This window comes from Salvelinus namaycush, chromosome 19, assembly GCF_016432855.1.
Source record: "Salvelinus namaycush isolate Seneca chromosome 19, SaNama_1.0, whole genome shotgun sequence".
NCBI lineage: Eukaryota > Metazoa > Chordata > Actinopteri > Salmoniformes > Salmonidae > Salvelinus > Salvelinus namaycush.
Genome location: NC_052325.1, coordinates 28,576,515 through 28,599,754, shown reverse-complemented (window position 1 = coordinate 28,599,754; position 23,240 = coordinate 28,576,515). Strand labels below are relative to the sequence as shown.

The window sequence follows — 23,240 nt, the reverse complement described above, 5'->3', positions numbered from 1 at the left end:
CTCTTGGCCTGTGTGTTGTTATGTTACTACTCCACAGGGGGTTCCATTCCGCTAACACAGTTAGCTAACGCTAGCTAATGCTGTTTTGAATGAAAACGATTTTTACCTACACACTGAAGAAGGCTGCAAAGTTGAAACGTCACTATGTACACTATGAAGTAAGCTTTATCTTTTTGAGTGCAGACCCATCACACTTAGCTAACATTATTGGATTCAGCCAGTGTTGTCTATACATTCTCATTCCGTCTGTAATCTCTTGGATCAGAGACGGAGACAGTGTTTGACATCTCTGGCTTTGTGGAGCCTTTGGCAAGCCCCTGGACTGCACAGTGATACAGCTAGATCTGATGCAACACTACAACACATGCATGCGAACTTGAAATCATGCAGGCACACACGCAAACATACACACACAGGAACCCACAGCAAACACACACACACACACACACACACACACACACACACACACACACACACACACACACACACACACACACACACACACACACACACACACACACACACACACACACACACACACACACACACACACACACAGGAACCCACTGTGTGTGTGGGAACAGCTGGATAAACACAATTTGATTTCATTTCCGTAATATTCCTGCCAGTGCTGAGTCAGAGGAGTTTCGCAGCCTCATGGTTTTGCATCTGTGTGTATGTGTCAATGGGTTGGTTCTTCTATCCTTGTGGGGACCTACAGTTTAGGGTTAGGTTAGGGTTAGGGTTTAGGGAAAGTAGGATTCTGTAGGATTCTGAATGTAAATCAATTTTTGGTCTCCACGAGGATAGAAAAACAAAGCGCATGTTTGTGTGTGTACCGATGGGTCATTTCCAGGATCATTTGTAGCCTTTGTTGTGGAGTGGAGAACTTATTTTCTCTGGGGTCATCTGTAAACCACTCTGCTCATACTCTGCTCTGTCAATGTTAAAAGGCCTCTCTCCCAGCCACTGACCCCCTGCCGTGTGCTGGCTAACTGTAGCTGTAAGCCGGAGACAGAACACCAGAAGCCTGTTTTATGAGAGGTTTAAACTGTTTGGAGGTGTTCTGCTCTGTTTATGAAAGGATTTGGATTGTTTTAAAGCATTTTGGCTAACTGCTAGTGTAAGCCAGGGAGGGAACACCACAATCCTGTTTTTATTAAGGGTTTTTGGAGGGTTTGGGGGCTGTTTTGTCATCCTGGACTGAACTAGATTGAGATTCAGGTTGTGTGTGTTTATGTTTTGCATAAGTACAGTACAGTGCTGGGAGAGGACGTGTTTATGGGAAAGCTAATGAGTAGTTTGTCCCCATAGGGCATTCTGTTTCTTACACTACACTAGACACAAACAGTCATAAACACTGACTCACTGACTCGTGTAATGTAAATATGAATACCATTATGCAACACATTGTTACAATGCAGATAGTGCTCTTTGCCTTCTCCCTCTTAAGTTGAATTGGTTTATAAAATATTAAAATGTCTATTTTCCTATGTAAACAAAAGCTGCTTAACAAGTCTTCCTCCCATTGGATATATCCATGAATAAGGTCCAACACACATCTCATCTGACACCTTTATTGAAGTTTCCATCCACATGGATCTTTGTCAGCTCTAGATGGGTGACACTCTCGACATCCCATTCATCTCTCTCTGATCTGCATCTCTCAGTGTCAGTCGTCATGCTGTCCCAGGCTGTGTGTAATAATATATAGCTGTGTGTATTCACAGTCGGAACCAGCTGTGTGCTCTGCCAGCCTGCCTGTGTGGGTTGCCCCTACGAGTCCTCAATGCCAGCAACAACAAGCTGGTGTGTATACCTGAGGCCATCGGTCAGCTCAGGAGCCTCATGGAGCTGGTAAGACTTTCTCTCTCTCTCCCTCTAAATGCCAGTGTCAGACTCAGCTCTTAGTTTCCTGTGTGAGTTCCTGGCCAAGCTTAGCCTTACGTAACTGTACTGTTCTTCACTGAGGGGTGAAATGAACGGAACCAGCCCTAATGGAGCAAGCGCTGCCTGCAAACAGGAAACAGGGGAGGAGTGGAGACTTTGTTTGACTCCATGTGAGGAGACAGGCTAGACCAGTGGAATAGGAAGCAGTGTGGCTGTAATAGGGATGTGTCATGAGCCACATAAACCCCTTACCATAGCTTCTGTACACCAGGGGTGACCAATCATCCTCCTGGAGAGCTACTGGGTTTACAGACCAGACCTTCTCTAACACACCTGATTCTACTAATCTGCTGCTCATCATTACCTTGATTAGTTACCAAAATCCTGCACACGCACCAGAAAGTGATATATGTGTTTGAGTTAACGCTGTGCGTTGTGCCCCCTACAGGATGTGAGCTGTAATGAGATCACTGCTCTGCCCCGTCACATCGGCCGACTCAAGGCCCTCCGAGAACTCAACGTCCGCAGGAACCTGCTCTGTGTCCTTCCTGAAGGTGAGGTTAACCTCTTGTGAACAGGAAAACTTCCACAGGTGCGTCTAGAAAATATCAATCTACTCCATGCTGTATTGCAAGCCCAGCCAAATAAGAGCCAGACAGATCTACAATAACTGTGTCTGTGTCTAAGACAGATTTATGGTGTCTATGATCCAGTCTCCAGGTATGTCTCATGGCCCAGGGGTATTGAGCAGTACTAATCTTTGTGAGTTGAGATGTCTAGCAGAGCAGTGTTTCTCAACTCCAGTCCTTAAGTACCTCCAACAGCACACATTTTTGTTGTAGCCCTCAGAAAATGTGTGCTCATTGAGGGCTTGATGATAGGTTGACAAGTTGAATCAGGTGTGCCTGTCCGGGGCTACAACAAAAAGGTGTGCTGTTGGGGGTACTGAAGGACTGGAGTTGGGAAACACTGCTATAGAATAAAATACATATGTGACAGGAGAGCTCTCTAAGTCCCAGAGATGCCGCCCATCGTCTGTCAGAACCTGGCAACCTCTCGTTGTCTGAATGGTGGACGAGTATTATTCTGAACATTCTTCCTACATATTTTCCCCGGCTGCGTCTCTGTTGTAGATTTACAGTCTGTGATTTCTGATCATGCTGCAGATGCTCCATCTATCCTCTCTGGGTTTGATTGATGAGCTTGGATCTGGCCAGGCGGCTCGACTCCCATGGGTGGAGGACAGGAGTGGAGACAGGGCATTGGACGAGAGCCCTGGGGAGGATGGGGGATGTTGGGAAATATAGTTTTAGATTGTTTGTTGAACTTTTGGGGCATCACTCCTTAAATGTATTTTGGAGAGACCCCCTTCCTGGGCCATCAAAGCACAAAATTATTGTAGTTGACCTGCCAAAAAGTGTTTCTTTGTTGTTTTTTTGTTGTTACCTATACAGTAGGTGATATGGATGATGAAAATATTGTTGAGATTTCCCCCTTGTTATACTGAATGATGGTAAAAAAAAATCCCTCATAGAAGTTATTCTAAGGGGTGACTTTGAGGGAAGAGGACGTAAGAGACTTTCTCATTTCAGCTAATTAAGAGAAGTAGTGTACTCTGCTGGTTGGCTTTAAAAATAATATTTGGGGCTCTCCTTCATGGCCTCCCAGCTAAGATTATCTCTGTCGTCTCAGAGGGATTTTAATTTGAAAAGGTTGTCAGAGAGATAAAGTCATAATTGTTTTGCTTGAATTACGACCTCTTGGGGAATGTGTTGCTGGCACAGAATTGCTGAGACTCTCTCGCTCTGTCTTTGTTACTATTTCTCTGTTACTCTCTCTCACTCTTTCTCACTCTCTGTCATTGACCTCTCACTGTCTATTTTCTCTATCTATCTGATTTCAGGAATACTTTGTCCCATTTTTCCCATAAAATGCATGTGATACGACAAAGCTACACCAGTTACACCCAGCCTAATAGCTGCTATTTATTTTATCAGTATTTTCCAATGTAAGTCTGTGGTTTTCTTCTGTTTCCTAACATTGTCTCTTCTCTCATATTGACTGGGTCATAGTGGTTTGTGCTGAGCTTAGCGCCTAGGATACGTTCCTCCAGTTTATTTGTAACTTTTGGCAAGGTCCACGTTAGCTGAACTTTGGCATTGAGGGAGTCTTGAAGTATCAGGGCTGCCTCTGCTGGGCTCTGTGGGTTTTTAGTGGGGAAAAGTTCTGTCTGATGATCCCAGTGCACAAACAAACACACACACACACACACACACACACATACACACACACACACACACACACACACACACACACACACACACACACACACACACACACACACACACACACACACACACACACACACACACACACACACACACACACACACACACACACACACACACACACACACACACACACACACACACACACAACAACAATTACTCCTCTAACTCTAGGGACTGTGTGTTCGTCCCTCAGACTTGGCGGAGCTTCCCCTGGTGAAGTTTGACTTTTCCTGTAACAAGGTGTCTACCATCCCAGTGAGCTACAGGAAGATGGCCCAGCTCCAGAACCTACAGCTGGAGAACAACCCCCTACAGAGCCCCCCTGCACAGGTCGGTCTGGGGCTACGGCTGTCTCCACAGCTTGGCATGACATATGGAGCAATGGAATATAGCATTCATCATAGGGCATGTCTCTGTGTTCTGCTATTTGTGTACCTTCTACTTTTGTATCTGTCATCTACTTGCTCTAATTCACCCACTGATGATCTGTTTTCTAGATCTGCATGAAAGGCAAAGTTCACATATTTAAGTACCTGAGCATCGAGGCATGTCGAAGTGACAAGATGCCTGATTCTCTCTACCTGCCTGTCATGGAGCGCCTCAGCCTATCACGACCCGCCACCGGCAGGTGAGTTGCTATGCCAACCCTAACGGAGGCAACTGTTAGTGCTGGGCTGGTTCAAAAGCCTGCACACACTTTGGCTCTCCAGGACCACTGATTTACCACTGTGTATTGTGCCAGATTCAGATATATTTTATTTGAAAAGACAGGTAGTTGAACATTAAAATGTATTTGGAAATGCACTTTGAAAGCATATTGAAATACTCAAATACACTGACGCATATACACTCCCATGCATTTAACCCAGGTGTTTGAAAATAGTATTTGAAATAAGTATTTGAAGATTCTGTCAAATACAATTTGTCAGACTATTTGGTTTTTACAAATAACCATTCAACTAACCATGAACTAATACACCAAATAAAACTTAGTTTTTCAATTTAAATGATTATACAAAAGTCTTGCAACTAATATAATGTTATATATATGGGGGATACAACCATCCCAGTTCTGCAGGTTTTGTTGCGAAGAAACAGAATCATTAGATCATTTGTTTTGGTACTGTCCATATGTAGCTTGTTTTTGGTCGCAGGTTCAAGAATGGCAGAAGAATTGCAACATTTACCCGGAGCTAACTCTGCAAATAGCACTGCTGGGTGATTTAAAAAGTCATAGTCATTCGATTAATAATATAATAATACTCTTAGCAAAAAAATGTATCTTTAATTTACAATATGTAGAATCTATGAGATAGAAAGGTTCAGAACTTTTGTGAAACATCACAGCACAGTTGAAAAAGATATGGCAAATAGAAATCAAAACTCGATGGTCTTCAGAGATAGATGGGAGGGGTTGAGTGGAGCTGAAGGATGGGACTACAAACAAACAAAAGATAACAATTGTAAACTATACTGTGTCAGTAAAATGTATATAGTATGTAAAAGCTGGAAGTAGAAGATTAGATGACTAAGAGTTGTTGTGCATTAGTTTACTCCAATTAGGGGATGGATGGTAGGGTTAGGGGTAAATAATAAAGGAAAATATATATAAAAAATGTACAGCACCAGTCAAAAGTTTGGACACGGCATCTCATTACAGGGTTTCTCTTTATTTTTTACTATTTTCTACATTGTAGAATAATAGTGAAGACATCAACACATATGGAATCATGTAGTAACCAAAAAAGTGTAAAACAAATCAAAATATATTGTATATTTGAGATTCTTCATAGTAGCCATCCTTTGCCTTGATGACAGCTTTGCACACTCTTGGCATTCTCTCAACCAGCTTCACCTGGAACGCTTTTCCAACAGTCTTGAAGGAGTTCCCACATATGCTGAGCACTTCTTGGCTGCTTTTCCTTCACTCTGCAGTCCAACTCATCCTAAACTATCTCAATTGGATTGAGTTCGGGTGATTGGGGAGGCCAGGTCATCTGATGCAGCACTCCATCACTCTCCTTCTTGGTCAAATAGCCCTTACACAGCTTGTAGGTGTATTGGGTCATTGTCCTGTTGAAAAACAAATGATAGTCCCACTAAGAGAAAACAAGATGGGATGGCGTATCGCTGCAGAATGCTGTGGTAGCGATACTGGTTAAGTGTGCCTTCAATTCTAAATAAATGAAGGCCTGATTCACACAGTCTCCTCTGAACAGCTAATTTTGAGATGTGTCTGTTACTTGAACTCTGTGAAGCATTTATTTTGGCTGCAATCTGAGGTACGGTTAACTCTAATGAACTTATTCTCTGCAGCAGAGGTAACTCTGGGTCTTCCTTTCCTGTCGTGGCCCTCATGAGAGCTAGTTTCATCGTAGCGATTGATGGTTTTTGCGATCTTGTCTCATCTCCCCAACGGGCTCGGGAGGCGAAGGTCGAGTCATGCCTCTTTCGAAACATGATCCGCCAAACCGCGCTTCTTAACACCCGTCCACTTAACCCGGAAGCCAGCCGCACCAATGTGTCGGAGGAAACACTGAGTTCACCTGGCAGGCGCCCGGCCTACCACAAGGAGTCGCTAGAGCGCGATGAGCCAAGTTAAGCCCCCCCCAGCAAAACCCTCCCCTAACCTGGTCGATGCTGGGCCAATTGTGCGCCGCCCTATGGGTCTCCGAATCACGGCCAGGTTTTGATACAGTCCGGGATCGAACCCGGTTGTGTAGTGACGTCTCAGACCGCTGCGCTACTCGGGAGGCCCCGAAGGTTTATATATATTTTTTTAACTGAAATTTCACATTTACATAAGTATTCAGACCCTTTACTCAGAACTTTGTTGAAGCACCTTTGGCAGCGATTACAGCCTCGAGTCCTCTTGGGTATGACGCTACAAGCTTGGCACACCTGTATTTGGGGAGTTTCACCCATTCTTCTCTGCAGATCCTCTCAAGCTCTGTCAGGTTGGATGGGGAGCATCGCTGCACAGCTAATTTCAGGTCTCTCTAGAGATGTTTGATCGGGTTCAGGTCCGGGCTCTGGCTGGGCCACTCAAGGACATTCAGAGACTTGTCCTAAAGCCACTCCTGCATTGTCTTGGCTGTGTGCTTAGGGTCATTGTCCTGTTGGAAGTTCAACCTTCACCCCAGTCTGAGGTCCTGAGCACACTGGAGCAGGTTTTCATCAAGGATCTCTCTGTACTTTGCTCCGTTATTCTTTCCCTCGATCCTGACCAGTCTCCCAGTCCCTGCCACTGAAAAACATCCCCACAGCATGATGCTGCCACCACTATGCTTCACCGTGGGGATGGTGCCAGGTTTCCTCCAGACGTGACACTTGGCATTCAGGCCAAAGAGTTCTTAGTTTCAATCTTGGTTTCATCAGACCAGAGAATCTTGTTTTTCATGGTCTGAGAGTCATTAGGTGCCCTTTGGCAAACTCCAAGCGGGCTGTCATGGGCCTTTTTACTGAGGAGTGCCTGAGGAGTGCCTTTTACACACTATCATAAAGGCCTGATTGGTGGAGTGCTGCGGAGATGGCTGTCCTTCTGGAAGGTTCTCCCATCTCCACAGAGGAACTCTGGAGCTCATTCAGAGTGACCATCGGGAGCTTGGTCACCTCCCTGACCAAGGCCCTTCTCCCCCGATTGGTCAGTTTGGCCGGTGGTTCCAAACTTCTTCCATTTAAGAATTATGGAGGCCAATGTGTTCTTGGGGACCTTCAATGGTGCAGATATTTTTTGGTACCCTTCCCCAGGTCTGTGCCTCGACACAATCCTGTCTCGGAACACTATGGACAATTCCTTTGACCTCATGGCTTGGTTTTTGCTCTGACATGCACTGTGAACTGTGGGACCGTATATAGACAGGTGTGTGCCTTTCCAAATTATGTCCAATGAGTTGAATTTACCACAGGTGGACTCCAATCAATTTGTAGAAACATTTCAAGGATGATCAATGAAAACACAATGCAACTGAGCTCAATTTTGAGTCTCATAGGAAAGGGTCTGAATACTTATGTAAATAAGTTTACATTTTTAAAAACCTGTTTTTGCTTTGTTATTATGGGGTATTGTGTGTAGATTGATGAAGAAAAAGTTATTTCATCAATTTTAGAATAAGGCTGTAATGTAACAAAATGTGGAAAAAAGGGAGGTGGTCTGAATACTTTCCGAATGCATTGTATATTTTATATATATGGTATATATTTACAAAAAATATATGGGGGATTGGAAATGATGCAGACAATTACATTGATGGAAGCTGATCTGCCCCCTAAAAAATACAAAATAATAAAAAAAAATAAACAAAACATAATAATAATTACCATTCAAATACTCAAATAAAAGTACTTGTTTTGGGCTTTGTATTTGAAAATACTCCAATACACAGAAAAAGTTCTTTAAATACCAGATACCCAAATACAAATGTATTTGAACCCAGGTGTAACGATTGTCCTCCTCCTCTTCTTCCGAAGAGGAGGAGTAGGGATTGGACCAAAGCGCAGCGTTGTGATATGACATGATATTTATTAAACAAGACGAAAACTAAACACACTTGAGAATTTACAAAATAATAAACGAAGTCAACAGACCTGAACAAACGAACTTACATATACACGAAGAACGCATGAACAGGTACAGACGACACAAACGAACGAACAAACGAAACAGTCCCGTGTGGTGCACAGACACAGACACGGAAGACAATCACCCACAAACAAACAGTGTGAACAGCCTACCTATATATGGTTCTCAATCAGAGGAAACGTCAAACACCTGTCCCTGATTGAGAACCATATAAGGCTAATTACCAATGACCTGAACATAGAAACACAAAACATAGAATGCCCACCCCAACTCACGCCCTGACCAACTAAACACATACAAAAACAAGAGAAAACAGGTCAGGAACGTGACACCAGGTCTGTTTTCCATTTTAGTGCTGTGGCTGAGCCTTCCTCTCTGTGTGTATGAGAGTGTTTTGCAGGGAGGGAGGATCTTATGTTCTGTAATGTGTCTACTGAGGTATACAGTACTGCCTTCAAGATGCCTGACCGTTGTTTTCAAGGTAATCTTCTCATGTTCACATACGCTGATTTATGGACGTCTATATCTGGGTTGCATCCGGTTTACACGGACCAACATCACATGCGCACTAGCATTCAGCGTGCAAAGGGAGCAGCTTGAGCAGCGACGACGACATCACATCATCCAAATGCATGGCAGACATGGGATGAATATAAAATGTTAATATCTTCGGCTGTGAGTGATGGAAATGTTTTTTGCCTCATGACAATTATTTGAATAATTCAATGGATGGTTTGTGTACAAAGGTGATTATTACAAAGGTCTTATTAGGAATTTTCATATCTCCCTTCTCTTTGTGGCCATCAATGGAAGTTGTCTTTCTGGGCTGGGCATCAGTTAAATTGCAGTACCGAAAGCAAGACTGTAGGAGCAGTCGAAACCGTGCCTCTAGACTGGAAACCTGGGCCCTTGAATGTGCCCTTTTAATGCCAGCCCCCACCCCTATAACCCACCCCACTGCAACGCGTGGGCAGGAAAATGGTTCCTTTTGTCCGGGAGAGCTTAGAGACCCACATTCACATCCCTCTCACATACACACACTGGCAATAGAGGAAAAGAGCAGTGGAACTATTTATAATACAGCCATAGAGAGACCCACAGTACTGGAACCCAACAGACTTGTCCAGTGTTCCAGTAGAACTACATTCACATGGACTCTCTTATGACTGTTATATTGAATGATGATAATGATTGAGAAGGTGTGAGGCCAGAATGGGATAGATATGAATGAAGATAAGGACAGATATGCCATATGCTTCACAGTGATCAGTGAGCATGCTCCCTAGGGATGCAAATGTAGGTGGCCTAGAAACAACGAGACGTGTGTGTGTGTGTGTGTGTGTGTGCGTGCGTGCATCTGTGTGTGTGAGAAGTGTATCTCAGACCACATCACCGTTCATTTGTCTGGAGACTCCGTTAGTAGATCACTTCCCTTGAAGGTAGCTTCTGTGTGTGTGTGTGTGTGTGTGTGAGAGAGAGTTTATGAGAGCATCTGAGTGTGTGTGAGAGAGAGCGAGAGAAAAAGAGAGAGTGACAGTCCTGCTTTGTCTGTGTGATCGGAGCGATTAGACGCTGCTATCTGTCATTTTCTCCTCTTTCCTCTCTTCTCCGCGTGCCTTTTTACCTCCTGACCCTGACCATCCCATAATCCTTCTCTCTCACCCTCACCCCTCTCTTCTCAGCACGGAGGACATTGACCAGAATAAGAAACAGGACACTGACTCAGGAGTTGGCAGCGACAACGGGGACAAGAGACTGTCTGCCACCGAGGTAGGATGAAGGGGGTGTTTGTGTGTGTGTGTTCACTTGCATGCATGCACACGCTTACACTCATGCATGCACATACTGTATGTGTGTAACATATGCATTGTGTATTCTATAGTATGCATTAACAAAAACAAAAAAACATTTTGTTTTGTTTTGCGTCATAAGTTGAACGTTTAGAAATGTACATTAATGTAAGGTTATGCAAGAAAGAACACATCTGCCTGGTGATGTTGAATAGTCACCAGCTCTTCAAAGCCGCTCTGGACTCAGTTGAGCACACAGCCACAGCCTGATATCTTTCTATCATTTGTTTGTTCTTTTTTTTTCTTACTTTCATATACACTTGTTCACCATGACATCACCGTGTTTTGTGGTGATCAAAGTAATGAATAAGATGGATATTGTCAGGTATGACACGACAGTTCTCTAGAACGACGCGTTGTTGAAGAGAACCCAATTATGAGTATCTGTTCAGCAGTATGTTGAAATCTTTTTTTTGTAGCTGAAACATTTGGCTTATTCTGACTGAAATACATACGGTTACGTTGTAGCAGTTGTAGAGATGCTTTGATTTGGTTTCTGGAACAGAAATGTTTGCTAGTGTTTCTGGTAACTGAGCTGTGTGGATGTTTCAGCCTTCAGATGAGGACAGCTTGAGTCTCAATGTCCCCATGTCCCACATCACAGAGGAGGAGGGGCTAAGCAAAGACGACTCCAGCGAACACATCAGCGCTCTAACAGGTAAACCCCCCCAAACACACACACACACACACACACACACACACACACACACACACACACACACACACACAGACACACACACACACACACACACACACACACACACACACACACACACACACACACACACACACACACACACACACACACACACACACACATACAAACACACACTTTTTTGACACCACACTCCACAAAGCAAGTCCTGCAAGCTCTAGTTTTATCTTATCTTGATTATTGTCCAGTCATATGGTCAAGTGCTGCAACGAAAGAGCTAGTTAAGCTGCAGCTGGCCCAGAGGGCTAATATGGCTGAAAGTTGAGGAAAGACTTGACTGCGTCACTTTTTGTTTTTATAATAAACAGTAATGTGTTGGATATTCCAAATTGTTTGCATACTCAACTTACACAAAGTACTGACACACATACTTGCCCCACCAGACATGCTACCTGGGGTCCAGAACAAATTCATGAAAATGTACAGTAATATACAGAGCCATGAGTGCATGGAATTCCCTTCCATCTTATAAAGCACAAGTGAACAGCAAACCTGGTTTAAAAAACAAATAAAGCAACACCTCACAGCACAAAGCCTCTCTCCCATGTGACCTACTTGTTGTATGTACTGACATGTATTTGTAACTGATAGATGTGCACAAAATGAAAGTAACCAAGTAACCACTGAATGATTCCTAGTCCAACATATGACTAGACACTCAGTGTGGATATCTCAACCCCAGTTTGTCAATGAGTAACCGTCCAGCCCTGATAACAGCCCCACCTGAATGGGAGAAGGGGACAGCCAGCAGGGCTGCCTGTGTGTGAGGCACAATTTCTGTCTCTCCGGATGCCAGACATTGTCAGGTTGGGATAACACAGTAACACAGCCCAGACAGATACTGTAGAGACGCCTCTGGTTTATGTCCCTATTTGCCACCAGAGGAAACAGAGGATAGAAACATTGTCACTGTTGTGCTAAAGGGAGGAAATGGGATAAAAGAGATGTTTCCGGATCCTTCATGGTGTCTCTCTATGTGGCTCAGTGGGTCGTTTTTCCTAATTGTTGTTTTTGAGAGGGATGGAGGGAGCTCTGGGGGAGTGTTGACTCTGGCTAAACTCTGATGAGTGTGTGTGGTGGGGACAGGGAATAAAGATATACACCAGTAAGGCTATGTCAGCACAACCAGGGAGTAGTCTGGGAGTGGGTCACTGATAGGCTGGCGGGCCTCAGACTGGGTGGGAATGGCGTTGAAAGTGAAGGTGGAGTGTGTCGTAAGAATTTCACAATGTGTGTGTTAAACGGCAGGCTAAATCAGACTGACTTAGATAAGAAGAGTTGGGGTTCGTCCCCTTTTAGTCCCTAAATCCTCTAATGGATTGGAAGACAAGGGCCTGATACAAAAAGGTTGTATTCATCCATACTGTAAAATAAAGTAGCGGACAGCAGAATACAGCTACCTCTATCCAGAGTTGTCAGAGTATCTGGGCTGTTATATTAGCAGAGCTCTGATGGATTCTCTGTAGACCTTCACTCCCGGACCAGAAGACTGGTTATTAATAGACCACCTTGAACTCTCTCAATCATGTCAGAGAGAGGCAGGCAGAGAGAGGCAGGTAGAGAGAGGCAGGCAGGTAGAGAGAGGCAGGCAGGCAGAGAGAGGCAGGCAGGCAGGCAGAGAGAGGCAGGCAGGCAGGCAGAGAGAGGCAGGCAGGCAGAGAGAGTGAGGCAGGCAGAGTGGCAGGCAGAGTGGCAGGCAGAGTGGCAGGCAGAGAGTGAGAGGGAGAGTGGCAGGCAGAGAGTGAGAGGGAGAGTGGCAGGCAGAGAGTGAGAGGCAGAGTGGCAGGCAGAGAGTGAGAGGCAGAGTGGCAGGCAGAGAGTGAGAGGCAGAGTGGCAGAGAGTGAGAGGCAGAGAGAGAGAGAGGCAGGCAGAAAATAGAGGGAAAGGTTTCTAGACCATGAGTTAAATCCTACAGCAGAACTCTGATAAACCCAAATGATAAAAAAGACCAAAAAAACGATATACAGTACCAGTCAAAAGTTTGGACACACCTACTCATTCCAGGGTTTTTCTTTATTTTTTACAATTTTCTACATTGTAGAATAATAGTGAAGACATCAAAACTATGAAATAACAATAATATGGAATCATGTAGTAACCAAACAAGTGTTAAACTGTTCCTAGGCCGTCATTGTAAATAAGAATTTGTTCTTAACTGACTTGCCCAGTTAAATAAAGGTTAAATAAATAAAATAAACAAATCAAAATATATTTTATATTTGAGATTCTTCAAAGTAGCCACCCTTTGCCTTGATGACAACTTTGCACAATCTTGGCATTCTCTCAACCAGCTTCATGAGGTAGTCACCTGGAATGCATTTCAATTAACAGGTGTGCCTTGATAAAAGTTAATTTGTGGAATTTCTTTCCTTCTTGATGCTTTTGAGCCAATCAGTTGTGTTGTGACAAGATAAAGGTGGTATACAGAAGATAGCCCTATTTGGTAAAATACCAAATCCATATTATGGAAAGAACAGCTCAAATAAAGAACCTTGAGGGTTTTGTGGTATATGACCAATATATACAGAAGTATGTGGACACCTCTTCAAATTAGTGGATTCGGCTATTTCAGCCACACCCGTTGCTGACAGGTGTATAAAATCGAGCACACAGCCATGCATTCTCAATAGACAAACATTGGCAGTAGAATGGCCTTACTGAAGAGCTCAGTGACTTTCAACATGACACCGTCATAGGATGCACCTTTCAAATGCACCTTTCAAAAGGTGAATGCACCAATTTGTAAGTCGCTCTGGATAAGAGCGTCTGCTAAATGACTTAAATGTAAATGTAAATGTAAACAAGTCAGTTCGTCAAGTTTCTGCCCTGCTAGAGCTGCCCCGTTCAACTGTAAGTGCTGTTATTGTGAATTGGAAACATCTCGGAGCAACAACGGCTCAGCCACGAAGTGACAGGCTACACAAGCTCACAGAACGGGACTGGTGAGTGCTGAAGCGCGTATCGCGTAAACATTGTCTGTCCTCGGTTGCAACACTCACTACTGAGTTCCAGTCTGCCTCTGGAAGCAACGTCAGCACAAGAACTGAAGCTTCATGAAATGGGTTTCCGTGGTCGAGCAGTCGCACACAATCCTAAGATAGATCACCATGTGGAATGCCAAGCGTCGGCTGGAGTGGTGTAAAGCTCACCGCCATTGGACTCTGGAGCAGTGGAAATGCATTCTCTGGAGTGATGAATCGTGCTTCACCATCTGGCAGTCCGACGGACGAATCTGGGTTTGGCGGAAAACGCTACCTGCCCGAATGCATAGTGCCAATAGTAAAGTTTGGTGGAGGAGGAATAATGGTCTGGGGCTGTTTTTCATGGTTCGGGCTAGGCCCCTTAGTTCCAGTGAAGGGATATCTATAGGGATATCTATATCAATGACATTCTAGACGATTCTGTGTTTCTAACTTTGTGGCAACAGTTTGGGGAAGGCTCTTTCCGTTTCAGCATGACAATGCCCTCGTGGGATGAATTGGAATGTCAACTGTGAGCCAGGCCTAATCGCCCAACATCAGGGCCCGACCTCACTAATGCTCTTGTGGCTGAATGGAAGCAAGTCCCCGCAGCAATGTTCCAACATGTAGTGGAAAGCCTTCCCAGAAGAGTGGAGACTGTTATAGCAGCAAAGAGGGGACCAACTCCATATAAATGACCATGATTTTGAAATTAGATGTTCAACGAGCAGGTGTCCACATACTTTTGGGCATGTAGTGGACCATGGCTACGGGCTGTTCTTATGCATGGCGCAACATGGAGTAGCCGTGCACCACAAACCCCCAAGGTGCGTTATTTCTATTATAAACTGGTTAGCAACGTAATTAGAGCAGTAAAAAAAAAAATGTTTTTTTGTCATACCCATGGTATTCCACGGCTTTCAGCCAATCAGCATTCAGGTCTTGAACCAGCCAGTTTATAATTTTATATAGAGTACAGATAGAGTACAGTTGTAATGTTGTTCTAACCAAATCCCATAAACAAGCGATCAAACACAATATTGGAATTGGTCATCGTATATATGCGACTGTGTCTCCATACAGTAAATGCCTTTGAAATGTGACATTCTCTGACCTGACCTCTAACTTCTGACCTTAATGTCTGCCCCCCTGTAGCGGACCCCCACGGGGACGGGGTGCAACTGATAGAGGAGAGCCCAACAGAGGCCCTGAAAGACCTGAAGGAACAGTTAGGCTACAGAGACTCCTCTTCGGCTCTCAGCAACCGCTTCCGCAGCTACATCAAGGCAAGGGCCTCTCTCTCTGTCGCTCTGTCTCTCTGTCTCACTCACTCACTGAAATACTTGGTTTAAAGTGACTTAGGCGAGCAACGTGCTGAATTCACCCATTTTGACATTTAGGGTTAACTCTGCCTTTAATAACTGATATTTATGAGCTGAAGCCATTATGAGCTGCACTCTTAGAAAAAAGGGTTCCAAAAAGGTTATTTGGCTGTCCTCAAAGGATGGTTCCAGGTACAACTCTATTTGCTTCCATGTGGAACCCTCTGTGGTAAGGGTTCGAGATGGAACGCAAAAGAGTTCTACCTGGAACCAAAAAGGGTTCTTCAAATGTTCTCCTATGGGGACATCTGAAGAACCCTTTTAGGTTCTAGATAGCACCTTTTTCCCCAAGAGTGTAGCTGTCTCTCGGCTGACTCTGGAGCTGTTACTAAGCGAATAATGCACCCTGTTATACACTACAGTATGACGTCCATTAAGGCTGTCTGTATTGTGAAAGATTCATAGGGAAATGGCTGTGCTGTAAATAATGAAAGAGTTTGTGTTTTTAACAAAAGGAAAAGGGCAATTCCACGCCAGGGTAACCCATTCTCCCTCTTTTATTCTCTGTCTGTCTATCAATTCAATTTAATTCAAAGGGATTTATTGGTATGGGAAACATATGTTTACATTTGCCAAATGAAGTGAAATAGATAATAAACAAATGTTAAATAAACAATCAGAAATTAACAGTAAACATTACACTCCCAAAAGTTCCAAAAGAATAAAGACATTTCAAATGTCATATTATGTCTATATACAGTGTTGTACTGATGTGTAGATAGTTAAAGTACAAAACGGAAAATAATAAACATAAATATGGGTTGTATTTACAATGGTTTTCTTCACTGGTTTCCCTTTTCTTGTGGCAACAGGTCACAAATATTGCTGCTGTGATGGCACGCTGGTATTTCACCTAATACAGTAGATATGGGAGTTTATCAAAATTGGATTTGTTCTCAAATTCTTTGTAATCTGAGGGAAATATGTTTCTCTATGGTCATACATTTGGCAGGAGATTAGGAAGTGCAGCTCAGTTTCTACCTCAATTTGTGAGGAGTGTGCACATAGCCTGTCTTCTCTTGAGAACCAGGTCTGCCTACGGCGGCCTCTCTCAATAGCAAGACTAATTTCACTAAGTCTGTACATAGTCAAGGCGTTCCTTAGTTTTGGGTCAGTCACAGTGGTCAGGTATTCTGCCACTGTGTACTCTCTGTTTAGGGCCAAATAGCATTCTAGTTTGCTCAGTTTTTAGGGTGAATTCTTTCCAATGTGTCAAGTAATTATCTTTTTGTTTTCTCATGATTTGGTTGGGTCTAATTGTGTTGCTGTTCAGGGCTATGTGGAGTCTGTTTTTGTTTGTTAACAGAGCCCCAGGACCAGCTTGCTTAGGGGACTCTTCTCCAGGTTCATCTCTCTGTAGGTGATGGCTTTGTTATGGAAGGGTTGATAATTACTGGGTATTCTGCTCTACATGCATTATTTGGTGTTTTGCACAGAGGGTTTTTGTTACAGAGTTCTGCATTCACAGTCTCAGTTTGGTATTTGTCCCATTTTGGGAATTTTTGGTTGGTGAGTGGACTCCAGACCTCACAACCATAAAGGGCAATGGGTTCTATAACTGATTCAAGTATTTTTAGCCAGATCCTAATTGGGATGTAAAAGTGTATGTCCCTTTTGATGGCGTAGAAGGCCCTTCTTGCCTTGTCTCAGATCGGTCACAGCTTGTGGAAGTTACCTGTGGTGTTTATGTTTAGGCCTATCCCTCTCTAGCTATCCCTGTCTCTCTTTCTCTCTCCCCCTCTCCCTCCCCTGCTGTCCCATGTGTGTGTGACAGTGAAAGGCAGGGTGGTATAATATCCAACCCCATGTGGAGTGTGTCAGCAGATCTTTAAGGGAGGGAGGGAGGAAGGAAGGGAGGCACACTGGCCTGCTTATACACTCTCACTCACTAGAAAAAATGTAAGTGAACCGCAGCCAATCGCTGGCTTGTTCTCTGGATCATGTGACTTGACTGCAGCTGGTGCTGATGTCGCGCACGCATGCGTGTGTGTAACTCGGTGTGTGTATGTGTGTGTTCCTGCTCGTGCAGGGACGGACGCCAGACTACGACGAGCCCCTCAGGATAGAGGAAGACACACACTGGGCCTCTGAACAGACGTGAGTATCCCTCCATCCATCTGTCTTTCATCTGTCGTTTTCCCCTCCCTCTCTCTGTCCACAGTAGTGGGTGTGTCTCTGTGTGTCAGTCTGTTTCTGTCCCCTCTATCAGTCTCTATCGCTCTCTGTGCTATACGATGTTTTTCCTCTTTATACTGTATGCTTCTATGGGCAGTACTCTTTGCCCATCTGTATTAAAGTTGATTGATGTACACTGTCAGCTCTTTACTGTTGGCTAGATTAGAAACGTCTTTGGTGACTTTTGAGAAGCTGTGCTCCTCCTAAGTTGTTCTTGGCTCTTCTATACTGTGGTTGTTGTTTTCTTAGGTGAAAGATAGAGACCCACACACTGTCGAACATGAGAATGTGGCCCAAAAAGAGGCTTGGGATTTAGAAATATGCTCTTTATTTAAACAAACTATCGCCATACTATTTTCTTGCCACAGCAAAGCTATGTGTGTTCTGCTACATATCACACCACGCATATTGTTTGTGCCTTTATCTATACCAGGGCGACATTAGGTTAGCATTACATTTTTTTTTAATGCATGACGTATTCAAAAGCATTTTTTATTGATGAAACACAGTTCTGAATTGTAAACAAGATGACTCACTTCCTGTTCCTTTCCCGTAGGTCAAAGGTCACAGAAGGAACGCACATTGCCATGATCAACCAGCTGAAGGAGGCTGTGGACCTACTACAAGACCCTAACAGGTGGGCTCTATTACGATTCTGTTATTTACATTTTACATTTACATTTACATTTTAGTCATTTAGCAGACGCTCTTATCCAGAGCGACTTACAGTAGAGTGCATACATTTTATTACATTTTTACATACTGAGACAAGGATATCCCTACCGGCCAAACTCTCCCTAACCCGGACGACGCTATGCCAATTGTGCGTCGCCCCACGGACCTCCCGGTTGCGGCCGGCTGCGACAGAGCCTGGGCGCGAACCCAGCCCAGCCTGGGCGCGAACCCAGAGACTCTGGTGGCGCAGCTAGCACTGCGATGCAGTGCCCTAGACCACTGCGCCACCCGGGAGTCAATGCTGGTTATTTCTGGTTATAGCTGGTTATAATACTATTACACCTTTCTCACTTTTACTATCATGCTGGCCTATCATGCTGGCCTTATTTAATAATCATTGTTACCAGCATGTTCAGGATAATTTTCAAGGTGAAATTGGTCATTGCCATGATCATCTTAAGGATTGATATCGTCATAAGCAGATCTCTATATGAAGTAACATTGGAAAGTTGCATTGTAAACTTTGGAGTACTGTTATCCTTAATGAGTCAGAGGTTACATTTCTGACCTAAACAAGTACATCCCCAAACCCAACAGATGGCTCATTGTCATATTATGCAGAGAGAGGCAGTCAAAATCTCCCACACAGCCCAACACTAACTCTGCAGAATATATTATCAACCATGCATCATCTAACCATATTTCAGGTCAATGTTGTGAGGAATTGTGGGTGAAATGTCCCACTTGGCCATATCAGAATGTTGTCATTGTAGCTACCACGATGTATTTGTTTTTTGAGTCAGAGCCCACTCATTGTCACACACACTGTACCGCATGCTGCTCCGTCCTGCTCTGCAACATGTATATGTTAGCAATAATAAGGCATTTGGCTGTCTTACCTGGTTCTGTGAACATATAGTTCAGTACAGGGACTGGAATGACTCCAGGGCTGGCTCACTGGAGGTAAAAGACACTCATTGGGCATTGAGCTGTGAGGATCTGTGTAGTTGTCTGACCTTCCTACTCTCTGTCTGCCTCTTTCTCTCTCACTCTTTCTACTCTCTGCTCTCAGAGTGAGTATGGAAACAGAGGACCTATCTGGAGTTCAGCTTTACCCTGTTGAGATGGTCATGGTGGAAGACTCTCTCAAGTAAGACTGTGTGTCTGTGTGTCTGTGTGTATGTGCGCGTTGCGTGCACACATGCATTATTTCTTACTCTCTCTCTGTCCCTCTCTCTCTCACTACAGTGGCCAAGACAGTGACGGCAGTGAAGAACAAACCACACCCAAGGTGAGACTCACATATTTGGTTTTACTGCATAATGTACACACCTTCAGTGCATTTGGAAAGTATTCAGAACCCTTGACTTTTTCCACATTTTGTTATGTTACATCCTTATTTTGAAATGGATTAAATCATTTTTTCCCCCTCATCAATCTACACACAATACCCCATAATGACAAAACAAAAACAAGTTTTTAGAAATTTTTGCAAATGTAGTAAAAAATAAAAAACATAAATATCACATTTACATAGGTATTCAGACCTTTTACTCTGTACTTCGTTTAAGCACCTTTGGCAGCGATTACAATCTTGAGTCTTCTTGGGTATGACGTAACAAGCTTGGCACACCTGTATTTGGGGAGTTTCTCCCATTGCTCTCTGCAGATCCTGTCAAGCTCTGTCAGTTTGGATGGGGAGCGTCGCTGCACAGCTATTTTCAGGTCTCCCCAGAGATGTTAGATTGGATTCATGTCCGGACTCTGGCTGGGCCACTCAAGGACATTCAGAGACTTGTCTCGAAGCCACTCCTACGTTGTCTTGGCTGTGTGTTTAGGGTCATTGTCCTGTTGAAAGGTGAACCTTTGGCCCAGTCTGAGGTCCTGAGCGCTCTCAAGGATCTCTCTGTACTTTGCTCTGTTAATCTTTCTCTCGATCCTGACTAGTCTCCCAGTCCCTTCCGCTGAAAAACATCCCCACAGCATGATGCTGCCACCACCATGCTTCACCGTAGGGATGGTGCCAGGTTTCCTCCAGACGTGGCGCTTGGCCAAAGAGTTCAATCTTGGTTTCATCAGACCAGATAATTTTGCCACTCATGGTCTGAGAGTCCTTTTACTGAGGAGTGGCTTCCGTATGGCCACACTACCATAAAGGCCTGATTGGTGGAGTGCTGCAGAGATGGTTGTCCTTCTGGAAGGTTCTCCCATCTCCACAGAGGAACTCTGGAGCTCTGTCAGAGAGACCATCGGGTTTTTGGTCAACTCCCTGACCAAGGCCCTTCTCCCCCAATTGCTCAGTTTGGCCGGGTGGCCAGCTCTAGGAAGAGTCTTGGTGGTTCCAAACTTCTTCCATTTAAGAATGATGGAGGCCCCTGTGTTTTTGGTGCAGACATTTTTTGGTACCCTTCCCCAGATCTGTGCCTCGACACAATCCTGTCTCGGAACTTTACGGACAATTCCTTCGACCTCATGGCTTGGTTTTTGCTCTGACATGCACTGTCAACTGTGGGACCTTTTATATAGAAAGGTGTGTGCCTTTCCAAATCCAGTCCATTTACCACAGGTGGACTCTAATGAAGTTGTAGAAACATCTCAAGGATGATCAATGGAAACAGGATGCACCTGAGCTCAATTTTGAGTCTCATAGCAACGTGTCTGAATACTTATGTAAATAAGGTATTTCTGTTTATTTTATTTTATTTGCAATAATTTCTTCTGTATTCACTTTGTCATTATTGTGTATTGTGTGTAGCTTGATGAGGATTCTTTAAAAAAAATCAATTTTAGAATAAGGCTGAAACTTAACAAAATGTGGAAAAAGTCAAGGGGCCTGAATACTTTCCGAATGCAATGTACGAGCACCCTTTGAGCACCTATACTGCATGACCTCTGACTATGACCATTGTGTGAGTATGTGCCCCAAATGGGTGTGTCTGACGGTGTCAAACTAAAATATATCAGCATCTGTGTTACAGACTAAGACCCCTCTCCTGAGATGGTGTGTGTTTAGTCTCCCTCCCTGAGCAAGCAGCAATGCACTTCTTATTCCTGTCTGATGTAATATAGCTCTGCTGCTCATTGGTAGTTGGGTATTCTTAAGATGACTTGTTTGTAGTATAACTTATTTGAGTTGTGGTGAATGTTGTTTTGGAGCTGTATTAGAGTGTAAGCTTGTCTCCTTTGTAGAGTATAATTCTTTCTGGAAGTAAAGATTGAATTGGTGTGGTAGATGATACAAATAAGATACAAATAAGTTCCACCGGTTGGTGTGTTCTATCTAGTGGGACACTCCCGATGGAGGCTTTGAGTTCCAGAAGAAACGAGAGTTGATTCTAGAGAGGGCCAGGCTGGAGGCCCAGCTTGCATACCAACAATATGAGACACATATGTCCAACCAGGTAACCCTAGTAACAAGCCATGGGTGGCCACGCCCCCTCAGGCTTACCAGCCAATCCCTTCCTCTGACTCCCCTCATCTAGTGTCGGTGTGTGTGTGTGTGTGTGTGTGTGTGTGTTTGTGTGTGGTCACTTCATGCCCTTGACCACTGGTCCCAAGTCAGTTTTTGTGTGAAGTGTTACAGTTCCAAAGAGGGCTACAGTAGGGGCAAGCTCATCCTAGATATGTGGTTAAGTGCATTAGAGGTTGAATCCGAACTCAAGATCCGTGCGTAATTGAGTTTCTGCAAAAATCTGCCATTGACTTCAATGCAAGATTGCGTGAACGTTTACTTGGATCTCAAGTTAGGATTCAGCACTATGTGACCAGTAGGTGTGTTTGCTGGTGTGACCTCTATCCTGTTACCTAGCTAGCCAACCCATTACCTATTAGACCTGTGTGTCGGTCTGCTGTTTTGCATATCTGTAACTTTGATCGTACCTTTGTTTACGCTTCTAGAGGTACAGTAGATGAAGGGAATTATTTGAAGTAGGTGCTTGTATGTGTTGTGTTGATGTTTTTGTTGTGTCTGTGTGAGATTTTGTTTTGTGATGTATGTAGCATGTTTCTATAGTTTGCAGTATGTGAAGTTGACCAATAGTTTACAACAAACACCCCGACCCAGTCTGGGTCAATACCATTGAAGCTGTGGCACAGATACAGTCTCCGGCTAATGATTGGTCCTGAGCTTCAGAGCAAGACAGGGATTGGCTCACACTTTATAGGCCTAACCAAATGCTTTTGAACTTTAAAAGTTGGTTTAATTCCTCTAAAAAGCTCTAGCCGGAGGGTTGAAACCCCTATAGTGGAAACACACCAGGACCAAGGAAGAAGGAACAACAGCATAGCACATAACAAGGAGAAGACATTAGCTGTGTTTGAATACTCATACTAACCATACTACTTGTGACGTAAATTGAGTATGTAGTATGCTTATTGGTCATATTATGGATATAGTTAGTATGCCAAAAGTTCCCAAAATACGACTTGTACAAGCAGTGGACACTATTTCTGTGCTTTTAGGGCCCATAATGCAATTATTCAGAAAATGGGCGTGGCTTCATAACTTTTCAGATTTGAAGAAAATGGCGGAAAATATCCAGCCGAAGTCTAACGAGCTGATACAAATTCATTGCTTTAACTAATAATGACAAATGTTAAGAAAATGTTAAGCAATGAAATAAAGTAATGACTTTTAAAATAAGTTACGTTACACGTTATTTTGGCTGACAATTTGTTAGCTACGTTAGCCTTACGAACCACATAGCATATCATTACAGC

The 23,240-nt window shown here is 43.8% G+C and overlaps 1 protein-coding gene across 1 annotated transcript in view; it reads left to right on the top strand.

Moving 5' to 3' along the window:
- Positions 1-23,240, top strand: part of LOC120064283 (leucine-rich repeat and calponin homology domain-containing protein 1-like) — a 95,677-nt gene that overhangs the window by 51,983 nt on the left and 20,454 nt on the right. The window contains exons 3-13 of the mRNA XM_039014739.1: positions 1,731-1,857; positions 2,339-2,444; positions 4,375-4,511; positions 4,679-4,809; positions 10,446-10,533; positions 11,166-11,271; positions 15,445-15,575; positions 17,701-17,768; positions 18,403-18,483; positions 19,594-19,671; positions 19,770-19,812. Of these exons, the coding sequence (XP_038870667.1) occupies positions 1,731-1,857; positions 2,339-2,444; positions 4,375-4,511; positions 4,679-4,809; positions 10,446-10,533; positions 11,166-11,271; positions 15,445-15,575; positions 17,701-17,768; positions 18,403-18,483; positions 19,594-19,671; positions 19,770-19,812 (1,096 nt within the window). The remainder of the gene's footprint in view (positions 1-1,730; positions 1,858-2,338; positions 2,445-4,374; positions 4,512-4,678; positions 4,810-10,445; positions 10,534-11,165; positions 11,272-15,444; positions 15,576-17,700; positions 17,769-18,402; positions 18,484-19,593; positions 19,672-19,769; positions 19,813-23,240) is intronic.